The 23047-nt window shown below is 42.3% G+C and overlaps 1 protein-coding gene across 2 annotated transcripts in view; it reads left to right on the top strand.

The window, feature by feature from the left end:
• PIK3R3 (phosphoinositide-3-kinase regulatory subunit 3) overlaps positions 1-23047 on the top strand; it is a 317953-nt gene that overhangs the window by 271987 nt on the left and 22919 nt on the right. The window contains exon 1 of one of the 2 annotated variants that reach the window (XM_065410145.1): positions 13099-13204. The exons of the other annotated variant lie outside the window; for it this stretch is intronic. Coding sequence (XP_065266217.1) covers positions 13099-13204 — 106 coding nt within the window. Of the gene's footprint in view, positions 1-13098; positions 13205-23047 lie in introns of those variants that run through there. 2 annotated transcript variants of the gene reach the window in all.

Here is a 23047-nt window from a genome sequence, read left to right as displayed (position 1 = left end):
TCAGCATGACACTGCCATCTCACTAGCCTCATACTAGGTTTGTGCAGTAAACATTTGCTTTTCATTAACAGCAGGATCCATGTAAAAATTACTATCCTTTCTTATAAAACTCTCCATGGGCTTACTCCACCCTATTTCATGGACCTTGTCTCTGCTCCACACCGAAATACCACGCTCTTCGGTGTCCTGTCGAACAATCTAGCCACTGTTGGCACAACAGCTTTCTCCTCTGCTTCTGCTAGCATCTAGAACGGTCTCCTGGTTCTCTCTCCACCTCACCATCAGCTAACTCATCACCATGTCCGGTCACAATACCATTATTTCTCACTGAATGTTGTTGTTCATGCCGTGTCACTGGTGTGCATGACACCAAAACAAATCAAGATGGAGTCTCTGGCCAGAGAAGCCTCAAGTCTGTTTAGACCAGATTTTGCCACCTTTGCTCAGGTTGAGTTCGATAGGGTTAACTTGTGGATTGCAGAATCTTGTCCATTGTTAAGACAAGAATAAAAGAAAGAAACAATACAGGAAAGAGACTGAGAAAGAGCAGGACAAGGATGAAGACAATGAGCCAGATTCTGCCACCCTCACTTTACTCCTTCAGCAGCCCCATTGGAACCAGCATAGTTATATGGTGAGCTGAGAGACTAACACAGTGGTTACAATTTTTTTGTTAATAATCATTGGTTTTATTTCCCTCGTCTGTACTTCTTAATTTCTCCCTCCCGCTATTATTTGATTTTTAACTCTTGAGAGCATTTTGCAAGGCAGTTTGTCTAATAGATGCTACGCAAAACAAAGTTGCATTGTATACGTTTGCTTGGACCGAGATAAGAGTTTCAAAACGCCAGCCCAATAAAGATTGCTTCTTCAGATGTTGGCAGCTTTTACAGAGCGCTTAGTGTTTAGGAGCCGGATAATGTGTTAACCAAGTAACTGTGATTTGCATAGATACAATACAGGTTTTCATTTTATGACAGGTTCTTGGCCTGGAAACTGTTGTATTAAACCTTACACCGGTATGTTGGCCCATTAATCAGTACCATGCTATTTACCTTGTCTCTCTTTCTCTCTCTCTCTTTTTTTTTTTTTTTTTTTTGTTGAGACAATAAACATTTTATGCTTTGTCAGCATAATGTAGGGCGAACGCTAACCCTTCAATGTTTCACAATCCTTTCAAGAGGCTTGATACTAGAGATAATAAACGCACCGGCGGGTAGAGGCTGAGTGTCAGATACATGGCTGGTCGATAGGCTAGGAATAGAGATACTATATGTGTACATGGGTGCAGTGCCATGAGGAAACTAAACAACTGGGGTGAGCAAGACTGCTTTGCATTGTGGGAGATGCCTGCTCCAGAAAGCTCTCTGCTCTGCTGTGCTCTTCTTAGAAGCAGGATGGATGGGGTCAGCAATTTCAGGGGGTGTTTCTGCTAAACAGAAAGGATGTTTTTAAAAAGCCACAATAGGGGTTAGGATTTGGTATGCTGGACTATTCAACGGTCTGATGTATTTTCAAAATAATTTTCAGAAACCCTCCCCCAAAATGGCACCCTCTTCATCCTGCTCCTTTGAAAATGCCATAGAGTCACAGCCGCAAGGGGCTGTGGGAAAAGACCGTCGTCCAGGATTCTCTCTTCTCTTGCTGTGGTGCCGTAGGGCAAATCGGGGCAGGAAGTCACAGCCTCCCTCCTATATGAAGAATTGGTTGCCTTTCATGGGAGATAGTTTCTCTTCACAGCCACCCAGAGCAGCAGGGAGGGACAGTATCATAAAGGACAATATAGCTAAGGCCTGGTCTACACTTAAAACTTAGCAACAGCATAGCAATGGCGCCGTAGCTCTGCTGCTGTAGCACCCATAGTGTAGACACGGCCTAAGACTGTATTTTGTGGCTGTGAGTTAATAAATTGTGAAAAGCAGGTCTTTCCCCTTCCAGCTGACTGTATGTGACTGCATGCTTCTAGATTCCATGGTGATGAGTACATTAGGAAAACAGGCAGACAGATATGACACAGAGTGAATTCTCAGTGCCTTCAATTTCCACCTGTCTTGCAGGAAATAGATACCTTTTTCACAGGAGCCCAGTGCTACTCAATAGAATTTACACTGTGGGTCAGGAATTCCCCAATAGAAAAGGAGGAATTTTAATGCAAAAGACAAACTAACAACATAGGTCTTTAAGGATCTGATCTGCAATTATTTCTTTCCAGTGTCTTAGCTTTGCAATGAAGGTATCACTTTGGCGTGTTTTCTTTTCAAAATAATAGTAAAATACAACTTTAGACGATAGTCTATTTTTGCTCAATAATCAGAGATTTGTTCTTCTCACACTTGCTTCTGTTAGGCGAGGAAAGTCAGGGAAAACAGAATCTCCAAAGTAAATATAAGCATATTTCCATCTGGGAAAAGGTACGGGGAAAATGCATGTAGCTAAGCAACAATGCATTTTGATAAATGGGTCATTTTCAAAGGCATGAATTGCATGTGTGCAGAGAAAATAGTCCCATCCAACCCATCCTGTATTTGAATGTTTGGCCCAGCCTATTCTTAAGAAATGATATGACTTTCTCATACCCCTGAGAACTCCCCACCTTTCTCTGTGCCTTCCACCCCCACCCAAAGCCTCAGGTCACAGTCACCATTATTGCTGCTGAGGATTAGACTCTAGATCTGTCAATGCAAAGTGCACTCCTCCATTCCCCCAACCCCGGGGATAAGAGAACTGCCTCAGCAGCATTCCTCATTCAGGGAGAGAGAAGCCAGGACTCTGAGCCAAACCCAAGTCTCCCACATGGCAGTGTGAAGCCTGTTCATTTTGATTGTATAATAGGGTCAGATTCAATTCAGTCCTGGCATGAGCTAGTGCAGCTGCACTGAAGATATATCTCAAAGCACTTAGGTGGGTAAATTTCATAGCAGGGGTCAGTGAGGCACAGGCTATGCAAGCACTACACTAAAGGTGGGTTCTTTACTAATGCTGAAGCATAGCTAACACTGATCATTAACAGTGCCAGCTGTGCCGCTGTAAAATCCTACTGGAGACAAGACACTGTAGCTTTTATCACAAGGTAAATAGGGCGAGGTCAATCACATGCAATGGTAACCTGACCTTGCCTAGCTACTGCCTAGTATAGTGCCTGGGCTCCATCAGGATTGTACTGTTGGATAGCTCATGTGCATTAGTTATTCCATAGTAAAAACATGCCTTTTTGAACAATGAAGACAAAGCCATAGAGAAGTTAAGGCCAACGTTTTCCGAAGTGGCCACTGATTTTGGCTTCCAAATATGCCTCAAGTTGGGCACCCAAACATTTAGGCACTCACAAATTAGTGGGAATTTTGGAAATTTAGCCTTAACTGACTTGTCCAAGGCTGTACAGCGAGACCGTGTCAGAGCAGGGAACAGACCCAAGATTTCCTCTCTGTGAGCACTCTGCTGTATATCTCCTTCTACTGACATGCTCATAATTGTACTGATAATGAATAAGCCATGTAGCAATATGTTGGAAAAATAGTTATTACTGGAAGATATTAGGATTATTTCTTTCTTCAATGAATAAAATTATACAGCTACTTTTAAAGTCAGACCTGTGGCATTTACAGAGTGGTTATTGTGCATTCCTTGGAAAAAATATGAGTTAGAAGTAGTTCCAATGCATTAAAGTAATGAATAGAGGAAGTGAGAAATATTTTAAATTCCTAGTGTTACATTTCAAAAATGTTCTGGTTTCAGGATTAGGGGGGGGGGGGGAAACCCTCTCTTTTTCTCTTGCTGTCTAATTTTTCTGAGTTTGTTACAAGTGTCCCACACTCTCCGAGTAATGAAATAAAAGGAGATTTTGAAAAATGACACTGGTGCAGAGCACAAGAGCGAAAGTGAGTGTGGGATGATAATTTTGTAACTGCAGCTGTTTAAAACTCATTTTTTAGCCAGTGTAAATGGGGATCAGGTGAGGACCCAAACAACTGGTATGTCAGGGTTCTTCTTTGATATATTGCTCTGTTTAACTGTGTGACTTTTAGCTGCTGTTTGTCGTCGGTAAAATATTAACAGTTATTAGTGTACTTGGAAGTTACCTGCTAAGTGGCACCTAGTAAGTCTTGCTCCATGTCCACAAAGGCCTCAAGATGCAGCAGGAACAGCAGAATCTAGTTTGTAGGGTCCTTTTTACTCACAATACATAGCTGGACTTATGGAGGAAGAGGCAGTAGGAGTAATGACACTAGGGTCTATGGATCATAGAGTTGTTGGGGGAAGAATACCTTTCCATACACACCTCAGTAGAGAACCCTAAAGCATAGCCTGCCCATTTAGCTGCAGATTGGGCTCAGGATTTGGACCAAGGTAACTGTCCCAACAAGGGACAAATATCTAACCTTTCAGTTAGGCTTGAAACCTTCTGTTTTGTATCAAGGTCATTTCATTTTCTTTAACTTTCATATCATATGTTACTTCTATTATAGGGGGAACTGGTAATGACCCCTAGATTTAGGTTGCCTAACACTTTCCGTTATAAAATATTATCTCATCCTTTTTTTGAGAAGTTCTGTCACGTCCATTGTTTGCAGCAGGCCTTTGAAATCTGGCAGGGACAAAGCCTGCGAGCTAGAGACGTAACTTTCACTTTCTCCATGAAATCCCATCCTGGTGTGGTTGTAGGGATGCCAACCCTCCAGGATTGTCCTGGAGTCTCCAGGAATTAAAAATTAATCTTTCATTAAAAGATTGTCATGTGACAAAACCTCCAGGAATATGGCCAATCAACCTATTTGGTTGGGTTGTAAAACTGCCATTTCCCTTCTGTCGCCTGTGTTCCTCAGGAAAATTTTGGCAATCTGTCAAAATAGTAACTGAACAGGAACACTCTAAAGAGCCAGGCCCACACCGCCATCCAGGCTGCAGCACCCGGCCATTAGTCGTGTTGCTTAGTGGATAGAAGGCTGTGCTGCAGAGCTGAAAGCGTTTTGCGTTCAAACTCTGACGATTATGGATGTATGGGTGGGTTATTACCGTTGTACGTAACAGAATTTTTTACCTTTAAAAAAAGACTCAGGAAATGACATCTAAAAAGATGTTAGTAGAATATTGTGTAGGTTGCAAAGCTAAACACTGTGAAGTTAGGAAATGCTTTAGGTATGATTCTCTGTGCAACCTTCATTCTTCTCCCTTGTACATATGCATTATGATATAGGCTTTCATTACATGATCACATACTATTTTTCTCCACCGGATCTCTGCCTCATTCAGTGCATAGTATGGACACACAAGGGGGCAGAATTAAGGTTGCACAGGCAACCATAAATAGATAAGGCATTTCCTAACTTTTTAGTGTTTGACTTTGCAATCCAATGGTCTTTTACTATAGTTTTTTTTTCTGTGTAATATACAGTCTTCGATACTACATAGGTACTCTCACCAGAATCTTTTCCTCACTGTGGCAACAGCTACACCGGCAGCTGTTTAGCAGTGCATAATAACATTAAACAATGGCTTAAAACAAAGAAGGTAGAAACCTAGTCCCATTGATCTTAATGGCAAACTTCCCATTGACTTCAACTGGGCCAGAATTTCACCCAGAACAAATAGTAATACCAGCTCCACTTAAAAGTGCGTGAGGAAATTAGGGAAGCAAAATAGTTACCCAAACTGGCATCTGGGCATATCACTGGGGTTAACACCCTTAGTCTTATGAAAAATGCCACGTGGTCTTCCACGACATGCTCAGGATTCAAGTTTTACATCTTATGTGGAAGATGGCACTTCCAGGGTCCCACTGCCCCTTTATACCCTGCTGTGGCATTGGTAAGTACTGACTAAGAGAATAGAAAGAAACCTACAAAATTACAAACGACACTTCCTGCAATACCTGCATTTTCCTTCTTCTTATGCCAGTACTGGCTAGGCATAGTCCCTGTTTAGCTCATGACAGTCTGAGATGGCATTTCTGCAGATATATTATTATGGCACTACCCAGTAAGAAACATTGTCCAAGTAAAAGCTCCTTTGGTAAATGGCCTACCTCTCTGTCCTTCCTTCTCTTTTAATCCTATTTAGATGGAAAACAGGCAATACCACACTTAATGTAAACTAAACCAAAGTGTTATTGACTGTTGTTTTACCTAATGCTGATCACTCCAAGAAGTGGCCAAATGAGACCACATCTGGGAAACTGGCAATTAATTAGAACTGATAATTTTATAAATTAAAAGAATTGAAGGGCTCACTATGGTCATCTATTCAGACTCACTGTGTAATGCAGGGCAAAGAATTTCAGCCAGCACTTAATGCAGTGGAAGGAATTATTTTTCCCTACTATGTAAGTGAACATTTTATCACCATCTTCTTCTAGGAATTCCCTTTGTCAGGACTCAGGTCCTGGGTTTTTGCTGATGATGAGCCCAATATTTGGATCACGGTAACATCAGAAAGCATATGAGCTGCCCAGATACCTCTCCTCGTTTTACTGTATTTCACCCGTAGTGCTTTGACCCCCATTCCCCATCCACCCCTCAAGTTATATAAGCATATTGTGGCCCACATTAGATTGTCAGATATCACATTATCATGTCTGTGCAAAGAGGAAACTGAGCAATTTGGCTCAAATGGCTTTTCTATGTTCAGCATGTTCCACTGCAAGATCATTTGACTTTTTCCAAAACACATGGAAGCACTCAAAACTTCAATATTTAATATTGCCTTGAAGTGCAAATTGTCAGATTCAAGGAAATGAGAAAGCGCTTATGGCAGTTGACACTGGAACCTAATGTGCATCACAGAAACAGCAGACACTGTGCTGATTTCTAGACTTTTATTATTATTTAGTAGCACAAATCAGACAGTGAGGACTGTGTAGTTATAAGAGCTGTCACTCTTTATTTTGCTTAGCAGAACAGGCTGCTTGGATCAAGACTGAGCATGCTATGCTGGGACCATGTCATTGCTCATTGGACAACCCCTCCATCTTAAAGAAGACAGCCATAGAACTTCACCTAGGCAAGGTTAGCCCCACTAGGAAATGGGGTTTTCTCAACCCAGTGGCCCCTTTACTCCAAGTATTGTATTTTCTTTATTTGTATCTTGATTTTCTGATCTGGGGTTATTTTAAGCACTAATGTGCACAGTATGCTGCACATCTCTGAATTTAGAGCTCTCTATCTTTTGTATCTTTTTAGCTTATTGTATCCTTTACATGTGGAGAAAGTGAATAAGGAAAAGTTATTTACTTGTTCCCATAATATAAGAACTAGGGGCCACCAAATGAAATTAATGGGTAGCAGGTTTAAAACAAATAAAAGGAAGTTCTTCTTCACACAGCGCACAGTAAACTTGTGGAACTCCTTGCCTGAGGAGGTTGTGAAGGCTACGACTATAACAGGGTTTAAAGAGAACTGGATAAATTCATGGAGGTTAAGTCCATTAATGGCTATTAGCCAGGATGGGTAAGGGATGGTGTCCCTAGCCTCTGTTTGTCAGAGGGTGGTGATGGATGGCAAGAGAGAGATCACTTGATCATTACCTGTTAGGTTCACTCCCTCTGGGGCACCTGGCATTGGCCACTGTCAGTAGACAGGATACTGGGCTGGATGGACCTTTGGTCTGACCCAGTACGGCCATTCTTATGTTACATCCAGTTTTATCAGTGTGTGTGTATATATAAAAGAGAGAGACTAATGGCAGGGGAAGCATGAGCAAGAATATTTCTGTGCGAGAGATACTGAGGCATCGCATGTCCCTTCACAGACTTTTAACGTGAAAGGCCATCAGTGAAGGTCGGAAAGGGAGTGTCACATGGATGAGTGTGTTTGCAGCCAAGTAATTCTATACAATTTTTTAAGCACAGTTGTGACAAATTAATAAACTTTTTTTTCTTTCATGACTTATGTCAAGGAATGGTCCTATTGTTTACCATTACATAAATTCCTTAGCATTAAATTACATCTTTGATTAAAGCAGCAAGGATAAAAACAAACGTTAATAACTAAATTTATTCCACTAAAATGAAAATGCCTCTAAGGTGTAACTGTCAATGCCATCAAAATACAGCATCCATCATGTAAACAATCAGAATGAAATCTACTTCGCCAGCATAAAGCCCAAATCACCCCCCCTCCCCCACCCCAAGATCTGGTTAAGTCCAACCCAGGGCCACGGCCAGGGCTTCCTTCTCCCTGTAGCTGCAATAGTGATTGTAGCCTTTTCATGCCACTTGATGGGGTGTTAGGGTCTGCAAAGTGATATATCCCATTGCCTTCGCCACATCCACACCCTCCATGTTGACCCACGTGCAGCCAGCACACAGAATCCCTGTTCAGTTGCTTTGCACTTTCTACCCATGTATACCCACCACAAGGTTTAAGTGACAGCTTCGCACGATCCCTCTGCACCAAGTTAAATTTGCATACAGTATATTCGTTTTACAGTTTCTGTACAGGGCAATCTTCTCTGAGCAAGCTGGAGCAGGAAGACTGTATTAGCCCAAGAAATTTAATTTAAAAATTAGAAACATGAATAATATCTGGTTATCATGGATTAATCAGTGAGTTTGTGGATGTGAATATAAAATTAATTTATCTACAGCGAGTTATTTGAATCAAAGTCTTATGCTTTTATGCAGCTGGCTATCCCTCCAGGAGTTCTGTTACTGGAACAGCACTTTCTTTCAATTACTTGCCGTGGAAGTTATTTAAGATATATCAGCAAACTTCAGAATCTCTGTGAGCCTAGTCCTTCCCACATTCTCTTAAAGTGGGCGGAGGCTTTCAGTTAGTCAACTCCTTAGATATTGCAGTCAGATTCTGTTTCACCTAAGAATGGAGTATGTTTCCTCTACAAGACTATAAGCTTTCTATCTTGGGCTAAGACAGGAGAAATTATTAATGACTTATTCTTCATTTCAATAAACTATACTTTACATGTGGCTAAAATAAGCAAATTAAACTATTCCTTGACAGTGCATAGATCTCTCTAGTAAATTGAAGTTGTACTTCCATGGTTCTTGATACTGGCTTGTAGTCTCTAAAAGGGGCTTTTCTCTGTATTTGAACAGTTGTTTTGGTTTCTTCTTTAAAGCTGAGTTTCACTGAGTTGAACAGGCCAAGTTTCTGTCTCTCCTAGTGCAGTGATTCTCAACCAGGGGTACGTGGACCCCTGGGGGTACAATGAGGTCTTCCATGGGGTACATCAACTCATCTAGATATTGCCTAGTTTTACAACAGGCTACATAAAAAGCAGTAGCAAAGTCAGTACAAACTAAAATTTCATACAATGGCCTGTTTATACTGCTAGACAATGCACTGAATTGTAAGTACAATATTTATATTCCAATTGATTTTATAATTATATGGTAAAAATGAGAAAGCAAGCAATTTTTCAGTAATAGTGTGCTGCGACACTTTTGTAATTTTATGTCTGATTTTGTAAGCAAGTAGTTTTTAAGTGAGGTGAAACTGGGGGTACGCAAGACAGGGGTAGAGTAGAGTAGTCTGGAAAGGTTGAGAGCCACTGTCCTAGTTTGTAGTCAGTCCATCAGTATCTGAATATTATTATCTCTTGGTGTTAGTCCATCAGTATCTGAATATATCACAAATTTTCTTTCATAAAGTATAAATGTTTGGTCTTTATAATTCAAAAGTAATTTCGAAGTTAAAAACTGCCTTTCAGTGTTTGTGCTTTTCTGGAGTTTTTTGGTTTTTCCCACCTCACTAAGTGAATAGGTTGGGGGGCTCAACATCTTAGAGGATCAGGCACTAAATCATTAATGTTTGTGAAGTGCTTTGAAACCCTTGGAGGGAGTGTTGTAAAAGTATAAAGTATTATTATTGTAATATTACAACAGGCACTATCTTATTCTCAGACACTACAGGGATGAAGCCAGACATCGGCAGGTAGATCCTTTGTTTCATTTTATAACACTACCATAATATAAATTGAGGTATAAAATTCAAAGTGATTATTCAATAGTGTTACTATTCATTTTAAAGAGAACAATGTTTTCATGGTAACAATAGTCAGTTGAATAAGCATATTCATATTTCAGATCACAATCCTAAAACATAAAATGTGTAACATTTTACATAGGTTAATACAGCAGTATCTTTCATTCAGGAATATTAATTCAAGCTCACAGTGGAACAAAGTATGTAAAAAGAGCCCAATCCTGCACCCATTGAAGTCAAAGGCAAACCTCTCAGTGACTTTAAGGGCTTGGTCCTGTTCACACTTGAGAAAATTATAAATCCATATAATTTTTAAAGGACAGTATATGAATCAAACAGTATATGAATTTTAAAGGACAGTTTACACTTGAATCTTTGAGGTAAAATTCTTACAACACTGAAATCGAACCACAAACTTTTCTTCTCTCTCTGAGTTTAAGTATATTCTGCTTAATGATTTCTTACATTAGGGACTGATCATGTAGTGCCGAGCACCTGTTTTGAGGAGCGGAGTTCTCTGAGTCCCCCTGGACTTCAGGGGGAATTGGGTACACTCACAACTCACTAAGTAAGGCCTTATATTATTGGAGCTTTTGAATATTTCAGAATGTCTCTGAGGCTGAAGAGATTGAAAAGGCAAGGAAGGAAGGATTTTCGCTTTGAATACACGTACGTTTTGTTCCTGGGGTGGCGTGTGTTCAGCTCCATAGGCAAAGCTGTTGAATTCTGGGGAGCATGAAGAGGGGCTGATGGCTCAGACTGGTTCAGCAAAGGAAGGATCCTAAGGGGAGCTCCTCTAGTGAAGATGGTTTATTTTCTAGCTTTTGAGGAAGTAACCGGAACTGTGAGGTAAAGGTATCCAGATAATTGCCTTATAGGCATCAGACAGTCTGGGCTGCTCCCCTTCCCTACTCATCAGTGACTTTTGGGCACTCACTACTCTCCTGCCCCAGCCAGAGGTGATGGAGGTGGTCCCCATTTGTCAGTCAGTGGGGAGAAGGGTGTACAGCCAGCCACCCCACTCCCTTCACTCAGCTGTGGGGCACCAGCACTCTCAGATGAGGGAACTGCCACCCCACGACACCCACCCTGCAGTCATTCACTGCAGGATACTTCCAGTCCCCGCCAAGTCAGTGTGGGCAGTTGGACAGCCAGGGACACCATGACCCACCTTTGAGTCAGCCTGGGGTGGGCAGGTCAGAGACCCCTCCCTTCCCACCCCCAGCCAGTCCCTCAAGGCGATGGGGGTTGCCAAGGCAGCATTTCAAAAAGATGGGCCAAACCTCCCATGTCCCCCAGCTTCACTTGAGCCTCTGGGGGCCCGAGTCCCATCTCCGCCTGGGCCAGCACTGAAACACGGGGTAACAGGACAGGCACAAGGATGCCCCTTATAACAGGGGACCTTGGCAGCCCTGGGGGGCGGGGGGGAGAGAGGAGTCCACTAGCCCCCCTCAGGCACTGAGTCAGTTGGGGGGCACTGTGAGCCCCCTGACAGCCCTGTGGGGGGGGACTCCACTAGCCCCCCTCAGGCACTGAGTCAGTGAGGGGGCACTGAGCCCCCTTGGCAGCCCTGAGGGGGGGAACTCCACTAGCCCCCCTCAGGCACTGAGTCAGTTGGGGGGCACTGAGCCCCCTTGGCAGCCCTGTGGGGGGGGAACTCCACTAGCCCCCCTCAGGCACTGAGTCAGTGAGGGGGCACTGAGCCCCCTTGGCAGCCCTGAGGGGGGGGAACTCCACTAGCCCCCCCTCAGGCACTGAGTCAGTTGGGGGGCACTGAGCCCCCTTGGCAGCTCTGAGGGGGGGCAATTCCACTAGCCCCCCTCAGGCACTGAGTCAGTGGGGGGGGCACTGTGAGCCGCCGGCCCCCGACCAGCGGGGAGCAGCGCCCCTCCCCCACGGCAGCGAGGGGGTGCACATTAGCAGCCCTGTCCCTTCCCCCAGTGGGTGGAGCTTCCCCCACTCCTGGGAGAAAAGGGAGGGGCAGCGTGAGCCTTTCCGTCCCTCTTTATCCGCCCCCCCCCCTTCTTACCCGCTTAGTAACTGGGGCCTGCAACCAATCCCCAGCTAGCCGGCCGGCTTCAGAGCCAGCTGATTGGCTAGTTGGTTGGCCGAGCGCCCTCCACCAATCCTGGAGCTCGCTTCTCTCTCAGACAAAGACTGCCGCTCTGGCAACTGGGTTAAACTAATCTGCCCCTCCCCCTCGGCTCGCGAGCTCCACGGCAGCAGCCCCTGGCAGGCCGGCCAGCTCCGGAGCGTACCAGCTCTCTCTACAGCGAGGGGGGTGGCGGCGGCAAGAGATTCAGACTCTGCCCCTGGCTCTTGGAAGACGTCACCCTCTGCCTCTGTCTCCCGCGGGCATCTCCCACGCGTCCGTCCCGCCGCAGGGTCCCTACGCCCGCTGTGGCGTCACACACACCCCCTCCCCCGGTTCGATGGACGCTACCACCTCCCCAGTTCTCTTGCCTGAGCAACCGGGAGCGCGCCAAGGGTTAAGGGGGATGGTACCGCCTAGCTCCCTCCTCGCGGTGGGAGTGGTTTAGTCCTCAGCAAGAGGCGGTTGGCGACGGTTGGGATGGGCCCCTCAGAGCCTCTTAAAATGAAACCTAGCGGGGCTGGGAGCCGGGCACTGCGTGAGGGACTGGGAACCGCCTGCTCTGCCCTGCGCGCGGGGCTGCGAGCCGGCCACGGAGCGCGGCACCGGGGTCTGCCCTGAGCCGAGCGCGGGGCTGCTCCCAGAGGCACTGCCGGGCAGGAGCGCTGGCCGAGCTCGGGCTAGGGGCAGAGGCGTGCGGAGCCCTCCGCTGCCCGCCTCAGCCAGCCGTGGGGGCGGGGACCCTCGGTTTGTCCTTAAAGCCGCCCCCCCCGCCCCGCCGGCGGCTTGTTATCTGGGAAACCGGCTGCCTCAGGAAAACCCATCGCGAGCCGCAGCTGGGCGGTGACTCCTGTGGCGAGGTGTCCCGACAGCGTCGCTGTCGCGATAGTCTATCGAGACCGAGACTGGCTCCTGCCGGGGGGGAGGGGGGCTTTTGCTTCCCCCCGCCCCCTTTTTATTGTAATTAAAATAGTCTAGGGGGGTTATTGCCGGACTCGTACCTAACCCCCCCCCCTCCCCGACTATTGCTCGCTATTGATAACGCGCTCCCGAGAGTCGCCCGTCGCGATGTACAACACGGTGTGGGAGATGGACGGCGATGACACGGACTGGCGGGAGGTGATGATGCCCTATTCCACCGAGCTGATCTTCTATATTGAGATGGACCCTCCAGGTAGGGGGAGCGGGCTGCCCTCTGCTCCGGCTAACGGATTGATCCCCAGGCACTTGCCTAGTGTAGGGACCAGCTTTCCCTACCCCCGGGCTCCCGCTGCCGGCTGGGAAATCCGGGGTGCGGCGAGAACTGCAGCCCCACCGCCTCGGCCGGGCAGGGAAACTTCGCAATGACTCTGACCCATTGTCTGTGGAGCAGAGAGGGTTTAATGGCTTGTTTTCCGGGAAGCATCCAGAGTTAAATGCCCTTTAGAGGGTAGTAGAAAACCGCGGGGGGGGGGGGGTGGCAGAGGAGAGACCGTTCCCCCCTTTTCCGCTCCATGTCCATTGTTGAAGATGATGAATTTGGTGATCAATTCCCATGCAATGCTCTTTTCTTTTTTTTTTTTTTTTTTTTTTTACTTAAAAAAAAAAAAATCTTTACCTGCGTGTCTTTTGTGGAGCCTGTAATCCTTTAACATTCTCTAGGGTGCTTTTGTTTTTAAATAATATTTGTAATTAAATTTCAGTTTAATAGTTTCTAGGATCTGGCAGATTTTATTCTCTCTAATCCTAGACCTGCACTGAATTTTTTTTTTTTAATGCAATCTCTGGGAGAAAACTCCTAGCTACTTTAGTTCTGTTTAATAAGGTTATTGTAGGGAAGGTTTAAATGTAACTTTTTCTAGAAATCGTGTCTCAAAAATGTTTTGTCCCAAGTTTGCCTGGGGTAGCGGGCTTTTCTTTTGTGTCTGTTAGGGAGGAGTGAGTGGGAAGTGGGGGAGAGGGCTGATAAATCAGAGGAGAAGAAAGTTGGTTATGTTTTTCATTAAACTTACTAGAATTCATAGTTTGATTATTAAACTGTCAGAATTCTGTAATCTTAATGCTTTTTATAACTGTATGAGAGCAGCCTTAATAAGCAGGGAGACTTCATGCCTCTATTTTTGTTTAGCTCAGGATGTAAATTTCAAGGTCTATGGTATGCAGAATAAATGGGCAGAGGAGACTTCCTTTATTGTATAAAAGCATATGTGCACTCGCATATTGTTGGAGAGGTCTAAAAGAGAATTTTGGAAGAGTCTGTACTCAAAGTATATACTTGCATGTGACTTTATAATATAGTCTGTTACAGTAGAATGGACTGTTCTGTTTCTTTAGATATGTGGCTAATTAGATTTAAAGTTTTTCTTAATATTTTTGGCCTTAGCCATCTTCTCATGTAATTTTGACACTTTGTCCAAAATAGATTTGATAGATTTTTTTTTTTTTTAGAGTGCTGACCACCACTCATTTAAATTCTTGCATAGTTGACATATTCCTAGTCTTGAAAGTTTAACAAAGTTCAGTGAAATCTGCTTCAGTTTGCCTTTCAGTTGTTCCTTCATTACTAGGTAGGAAATCATAATTTCAGTAAATGTATCCTAATGTCTCATGTTAACAGCTAATACGTGCCCATCTGTAATAAAAAGGAACTTAGATAACCCCAAATCTTTTAGTGTTGGTATTACATTTTCAGATGGCCCTTGGAACAGCTCTGTGTGTGGAGGCTGCTAGCATATGAAAGGAAAATGTTAATTTCTGAAGTATATAGGCTATCTAGCTGAATTGGTCAGAAAATAGCTTTTTAATAGCCACTCCATAAATATTGCCATGCAACCAAGCTACGAAACCTGTGCAGAGTAGAATTTTTTTTTTCTTTTTTTAAAGCAGTGCTTCTGTAGTTAAGGTTGTCAGTATTTCTATTATGAAGCTTTATTTTCAGGGGTTCTAACTCTTTTTATATACATTTTTAATTCTGGGATGAAATTTAAGTATTAAAGGCTCAATACTGTAAGGCGCTGAGAACCTCTTGGAAGGTTACACTCAACATCTTAGAGGACCAGCTCTTATTGTCCAACTAAGAATGTGTGAGCTGGCTTATGTGGGTATGTATAAAATTTGTAACTAAGAGTTCAGGGAGGGGGAAGATGATGATGTTGGTTCAAGAGGTTTTCTTTATCCACAGTACGATACAATTCATTTAAGGGGCTGGAACTTTTCATTTTCCAGGAGTGGTTGTTTAAATCCCCTTGTTAAATTATGTAATCTAGACATTTTGGGGCCAAAGTGACTGGAATTGCCCTCATTTACACTAGAACTGAATTTGACCCATTGCCAATAAAAAGTTGATAATGCTTTTTAGTGCAAAATTTGTGTCTGCCCAGCAATCCATATTTGTGAGTAGTTGAGCTATTGTGTGAATAGCCCACAGCCTAACAAGATACATGGGAAACCATAACGCCTCTAAAGGAGGTGGTAAATCTATTGGCTCTCCTCCCGCAGTTCTGGAACAATGTTGGCCTTCACACCCTAGACTAGAATATTGACATTGATTGACAGTAGGACCCCCACTGGCTTCAGTCTAGGAGCAGACTCTTGACTACAGTCTAGTGTCTCTAGTTCAGATACAAATAAAAGCAAGGAGAGAGAATCTAATAGGCAGTGTCACCTTTAACCTCAAACTCATGCAATTTTACATAGTTATTGCAGGGGCCTCATTAGGTTTGTATGTATGCAGTTGCCTGTATATAGATGTATATGGCACTTTAGGTAGACCTAAATTTCTCAGCGCAGAGAACTGGTTTTCTATCTTCTAAACATGCTACAGTGTCAAGGCTCAAATAAAAGTCACAAAGAGAAAAGCTGATCCTGTTCCTGCTGAAAACCATGGAACTTTATTTGTTGATTTTCAATGGAAGCAGCATCAGGATTATAAGCATATGCTAACTTGTTTAAATTTTTGTCCTTTATTACCTAAACACTGGAGTGGGATGGTCGGTTCTTACATAGATTATGGTAAATTCAGTCCATAGTTCTAATACATCCTCTTTAAAACATGTTTTAACATAATTATATAGAGCTAGCATTGTAATTAAAGTTGTAGCAGGAAAGTGACTTCTACTTTCTCAAAACACCTTTTCCCTCTCCTTGCTTTTTCTTGGCATGATTAATCCATTTTATTAAATATTCTGGCATAATGTGGCTGTAGTATTTGTATGTGGTTTGTGGCTCTGTGAATTGTATTAGCAGGTGGAAGACCAGAACATCTTCAGTGGTTGTGAAAATAAAACTAACCTTCAATTGCATGTAATAATGAAAACAAACAATCTGTAGTTCATGCACTACTATTTTTTTCTAATCAGGATTAACATAGACAGATGCTTGCATCACAATATTCTAATATTAGAATAACTGTAATTAACAATGTTTGAATTAATCTGTCACTAAAATTCTGATAACCATAACTTGACCACAGTTCTGAGACTTAGCACCTGAAAAGACAGTGACTCTCACAAATGTTACTGCATTTAACATAGCTGTATTTAACCACATAGTTGTCCAGGTTTGCAACAATGAACTTCTGGCTGTAATGTAAGGGGTTTTTTTTTAACAGGGGATCTTGGCTTGCTTTCAGAGGTCATCTGAGTGCAACTTGGAACTGTAGAACATTAAAGTTAGTAGGACTTAGAACTATTTCCTCACCCATCCACCCCTTTTGGTTTTTGTCCAGCATGTGTTGTCCTCTTTTATTTTACCACCAATTTATCTGATCTGTAAAGTTCTGAGAGGAGAATTTATTCTGTCACAGTGCAATGAAAATCAATAAAAATATAATATTTGGCTATGAAATATGGATGTTGGCAGAGATCCTTGGTTTATTTACAAATTAGAGATTAGTCAGCTTCTTTTGTGTGCATTAGAAACAAAACTACAAAACCACAAGTTTAAAGAAGTTTTGCTGATGTGCAACTAGATCTATCTGCTGATCTAGCTTCTAATAGTAACTCATTCTCCTAATGCAATATTAAAGGAATGCTTAAAGGCTGGTAGGCCCAAATTTGACTGACTTCCCCCCCCACCCCCATTTTCTTTTTGCGTGTCTGTTTGCAAAGTCCATAACACTACAAGCTTGTCTACACATACAGCATTGCAATGGCGCAGCTGCACCAAAGGAGCTGTGCTGTTGTAGTGCTTAGTGAAGACGCTACCTACACCAACGGAAGAAGTCTGAGAGGTGGTAGCTTTGTCAGTGGAGAAGCCCTCCTGTCAACATAGCGCTGTCTACACCAGGAGTTTGGTTGGTATAACTGCATTCCTCAGGTTTGGAAAATCAACACCCCTGAGTGACATAGTTAAGTCTGTGTAGACCAAGCCTACATTTTAAAAAATCAGTGGTTTAAAAAGGCTCAACAAACTGTACAATAATAAGCAGTATGTTCACATGATGAAGAGGACAGATAATCCAGAAGGGAACATATATTTGAGTTCTGACTAGTTTTCAGATGACCGTGCCCTTTTAAGTGGTGGTTGCAATTAATCTAAAAAATATTAGCTTCCTGACCGCTTAACATATGTACACTGAAAACTGTAGACCTGTTCCTGTTCCTTTTGAGGTTAAGGGCAAAATTCCCTCTGATTTGAATTAGTGCAGTGTCCGACTCTACATGTAGTAGATCAAATTTAGAATTACAATTGAAAGAGGCTCCTCAAACTTGGTGGTGGTTCATTGGCAGCTGGATGCTGGTGAATGACATGGCAGAAGAACCTAGATAGAATTTGTTTTTTGTGGTTACCAGGGATAGGACAGATACAGGTTGTTAATAAATTCTCAGTACTCTGCTATTCTTAATTTTCTTATCTAAGTTGATTACAGACATTTTTATTATTACTGGACCAATTCTGCTCTTACACCCTTGCAAAAGTGAATTAAAACCATTGATTTCATTTCACTTCTATATGTGTGGAATAAATCCCTTGAACAGATTTTTTTGGATCAAAATTATTTGTGTATGTTTCAAATTGCAGAGAAAAGAAACTTAAAACAAACAAGACTTTGTTTTTCCTCCTCTGTAAAGAAAGTAGAGCTTGCACAAATCACTACTTCGGCGTAGCACATAGAGTGAATAGGGTTCAATAGATGACTTGTATATTTAACAACTTTTTATGAAATAAGAGACTTGGATTCAAGCTATTTATCTTTAAACTGTTTGGGGGGGGGGTGTTGTGAGATGTCTGGGGGGCTTCGCTATACCTAGACTACTTCCACCAGTTTTGACTTAATGACTGCTATAATGAGTTCCTTGCCTTTTTTAAATCATTGCCTGACTGACTTTTGCATTCCACCTCTTCTTAGTTCTCATTTTTGGTGGCCCTAAATATTAGGGAATGTCACTCTTCATCTGTCAATGAAGTGCATTCATTCAGACTTATTTTGCAGGCTAGGAGAAGTTTCCTTATTGCTACAAAATTAGATTACATTTTGCTCTGGAGCACAGGGCTCGAAAAATGTGAGACTCCTGCAAGCCTGGGGTTGGTATAAAATGTGGAGAAATGCCCTAATGAGAGGCCTTGCCCCCCACCTGTCTGCTGGATGTGGGGTTTGTTTTATTTGTTTTTGAATGCGATCCCTGGAACCTGTCTGCAAGGCTTCATCTTGCATATCAGCCTCTGATTAGTAGGTGCCCAACTACCTTCTACCTTTTCTGCTTCAAAGGAGCCTTCTCTTGGAGTTTCTTTTGCTGCTGAACATAGTTATCCCAAGCACTAGCTGCAGAGTCAGAGTCTTGTCAGTTTCACTGTTGCCCACAAGGTCCTGAATAGGAGTAGTGAAATTGGCCAGTTTTGTTAATTTAACTTTGTGCCCACAGCTTGTGGATGCTGAGCAACAACAGAGACACTGGCTGCAGGCTCATGAAGAAAACCTACCAAATGCAAACCAGTATTGTGTCTTATCTTTGCAACCATAAGACACAGTGACTCTTTTTCAAAAATAAGCTTAAATTCTTCAGAAATGGAGTCTGTATAATGGACCACTCTTCACTTCTTGGGTGAGTGGGATTTTTTTAAGCTGACGTTTTAAGCCGGGGTAGTCTTTTTTTTTTTTTTTTTTTTTTTTTTTTTTTTTTTCCCCCAGGTCCAAATTTCTTGGCCAAGGTATGGTCAAGGCCCAGACTCCAGAGAAACATTTTTCATACTGCAATAACAATTATGATGATAAGTAGGAAGTAAGATTTTGCGGTCTGTTCAGAAGCATCTGGTGGTCTGGATTTGGCCTGCGGTCTGCCTATTGTCTATCCCTGTTTTAAGCTATAAAGTTAAAATATAGGCTACGTGTAAGATAATTTATGTTGTGCTTCCATACCTACTAGGTCTTGCATAAGCTCTTGCTGACCAGCTGCTATTTGGTGTTTAAAGAATTTCAGTTTCATGAGCATTTCTCTCCTGATGATCTTGGATACCTGCTTTATTTTTTTGAGATTTATTAATGCTAGATGAAGTATTGAACTTCTGACAGTGCACATAATGAATCTGCATGATGGAAAAACACCATTTTCCTGTTTTTAAAAACAATTGTTGTGCGACAAGATGTGGAATTCTTTTTCTCTTCCTTAACTAACTTCTATATATATGAGGTGCGTTTCAGTTTTTAAATATCAGTGAACCCTTAAAACTGAAATATGATTCCCCTTTCTGTAAAATATTAGAAATTAAAAGGGTACTGAAATTTATACATTCCTCACCATGAAATCTTTCAGAGACAAAAATAAAAGCATTAAAGAGTTGCAGAATTAAAACAAACTTCAGTGAACTAGAATTGCAAGTAGGAAGAAATCTGATGTGATGGTGTAGCTGATAACTTGACTGACCAGAATTCCTATGCTCAAGTCACATTTTCTTTCTCCTAATGAGCAATATCCTGATGCAAACTCTCATTGAAGACAACAGAAATCTTGTCTACATAAGGACCTCGATCTTCAGCCTATAGTGATGCATGCGTCTGTGCAACACTTTCATTACTTTTTTATTTTATTGTTAAACAGACCAACAGATTCTGTGAAATAGTTGTTTTACACTGCTCAGGTTGCAGCTGGTGAATGCAGTATTCTTGCTATTAATGTATATTGGTTGGAATAGTTAGGCATTCGTTTTAGAAATGTATATTGGCACCCATTACTAAAGCAGCAGGGTGCCTTACATCATCTCATGTTGATTGTTTCAGTGAGTCATTTCTCTTTTTCTTCCTTTAGCGTTGTTGGACAGTGGCATGAATAATAACTTCATTGGTGTTTCTCTGTATGCGTTACTGTTTGAGGTTTAGGTTTTTCCTGATATAAAAAGTGTATAAGACAAGAGCTGGATGTGTGTGCTATGTTGAAGCAGGTTGTTGTTAAAGGAGGCCAGAATTTCACCAAAAGGTATATATCCATTTGATTATTTGAGAAGTCCCTGCTCATCAATTTTATAAATACTACTTATATCTTTCTTTGAAGAGCAGATTTTATAATCTCTGTCTGAAAAGTCATTTATACAATATTTTCATAGGTGGCATTGAATCTTTTGGCTGCTTTTATCTTCTATCTAATGGGCTCATCATCAAAATATCGAGATGCCAAATTAAGATTTGCACCATGCTATGTAACCAAGGACCATCTTATGATATGCTGCATTTGTAATGGCTCGTTCTTGGGCTGGTTTGGGGGAGGGAATAAGGGGGTCATCTCTTCTAAAGCCTTAATCTTGATATACTTTACTACCATGCCCAAAAAGCAATGGGGAAGTGTGTGTGGTTTCGGGATGGGGGGGTCTAATCTTAAGAATAATGCATTGGAATATATTCATATCTACCAAAAGTGCAGTAGAAGAAGAAATAACTTTACTGTATCTGAGAAGTCAAAATGCCAACCGAAATTTTCAGCACATACAAAATGTGTCTAGTTCAAAGAAAGCAGAACACAATTAGTATCTAGCAATCAAGGTTGCATTTCTTCTGACCGGCAGCTGTGGCCAATTAGTGTTCTTCAGACTCTTTTTGGCATCTCAGCTTCTCTCTAGGATCAATTCTCCATCCCCAACTTCAACAGAGTGGAGCTCAAATCACTGAGGTGAGCTCTTCAGGCCTTCTTATCCTCTGTTCAGTTGTTTATCATATAGTCTTACCAATAGACCAGCAATGGGGGAATGAGACGAGAATGGAACCCCATATGGAATAAGCCATTTGCTGCTGTTATGGGAGGAGATAAAATAAAATCTGTTGCAGAGCAACACACATTAGAGTGAGGAGAACATGCCTAGGAAGAGTCACAGTAGTACTAGGAGAATGGACTCAGACAATAGATGTTCAACTTGAGTCGCCAGATGGGGTTAGCTGAGCTTGTTCCTTTTGGTCCTAAGAGAATATACAGTGTCCCTTTGTATTGCAGTCACTATCAAAGGCAAGCACTCTAAAAATAGAAACCTTATCTCCTTCACATAGAACCCCATTCTTGTCCTGGGTGGTTCTCAGACTTCATGCTTCCCTTAAATTCCAGACTTGTTCACCCAGGGCTAGCTTTTAATCTTGGTCTAAAGTTAACAGACTAGTATCAGAAGTTTTGGATAGTGTTAGTGTCTCTTGACCTGTATATTGTTCTATGTAAATTCAGAAGATACCAAGAACATTTACTGCATTTGAGGGATATTTATCTAATTGTATGAAAATAGGGATGTTTGACTGTCTAGAGGCTTTTCAATCTGCCATTATTTCTTGCAGGAAAGTTGCAAAAAGCTTTGCTTCAGATACCCTCTGGATTTCAAGAGGTAGGATTCTGAGTCAACCAGTCGGTTCTCACCTGTGACAGTGTTCCAGTGGGTGACTTCCATGGTCAGTAGTCCCTCCTCGGAGTTCATGCCTGGTGTGTGCAGTTACTACACTTCTTGACCCTCTAGGGAAAGTAGTCTTCTTTCCCCACCATCCTCCTTGTCCACTGAAAGTGACTTTCTTGGTGGGTGTCTACAGCTAGGAGAATGAATAAAATAGTTACCTTTCCCTACAGACTCACTTCTTTCCTTCTGACAGAGAAATTTGAATTCCTAAAATTGCACTTAATCTACACACACACACACACACACACACACGGAATCTATACTCCCTACCTTTGGTCCAAAAATGTCAATTGGGTCAAGAAAGCCATGATAGTCATATATACATGGGACCCAAGCACTTGCGGTCATCTGAGGTTTTGTGACTTAAGAGGGATGTAAGAAGTGTTGTGGCATCTGCCTATTTAGCAAGGTAGATCAGGAGTTGTATTTTAAACTTTTCTGCATTGTGTATCCACCATCCTGGAACAATCCTCCTGATCTGAAGTTGGTTAATGCAGAGTAAGTTAATAATCGCTGCACTAACAGTTCGGGCTAATTAAGTGTACCTGTAGAAAATTAACTTTCCTTGGATGTTCTGTAAATCTATAGAAGAATACATTGTCATAAATTCGCTTGGCAGAATTAGATTTTTTTTTTTTTTTTTTAAATATATTGCATCTATATAAATCCATGGTATGCCCACATCTTGAATATTGCATGCCGATGTGATTGCCCCGTCTTAAAAAAGGTGAATTGGAAAAGGTACAGAAAAGGACAACGAAAATGAGTAGGGGTATGGAACAGCTTCCATATGCAGAGAGATTAATAAGACTAGATGATAGAACGAGGAGTAATGGTCTCAAGTTGCAGTGGGGGAGGCTTAGGTTGGATATTAGGACAAACTTTTTCACTAGGAGGGTGGTGAAGCACTGGAATGGGTTACCTAGCGAGGTGGTGGAATCTCCTCGTTAGAGGTTTTTAAGGTCAGGCTTGACAAAGCCCTGGCTGGGATGATTTAGTTGGGGATTGGCCCTGCTTTGAGCAGGGGGTTGGACTAGATGACCTCCTGAGGTCCCTTCCAACCCTGATATTCTATGATTCTATGAAATTACCAAATTAAATTAATAGGCAGCAGGTTTAACACAATGCACACAATGCACAGTCAACCTGTGGAACTCTTTGCCAGCCGATGTTGTGAAGG

Source organism: Emys orbicularis, chromosome 8, assembly GCF_028017835.1.
Source record: "Emys orbicularis isolate rEmyOrb1 chromosome 8, rEmyOrb1.hap1, whole genome shotgun sequence".
Taxonomy (NCBI): domain Eukaryota; kingdom Metazoa; phylum Chordata; order Testudines; family Emydidae; genus Emys; species Emys orbicularis.
The sequence above is the reverse complement of the archived record's forward strand: the minus strand, read 5'-3'. Positions and strand labels throughout refer to the sequence as shown.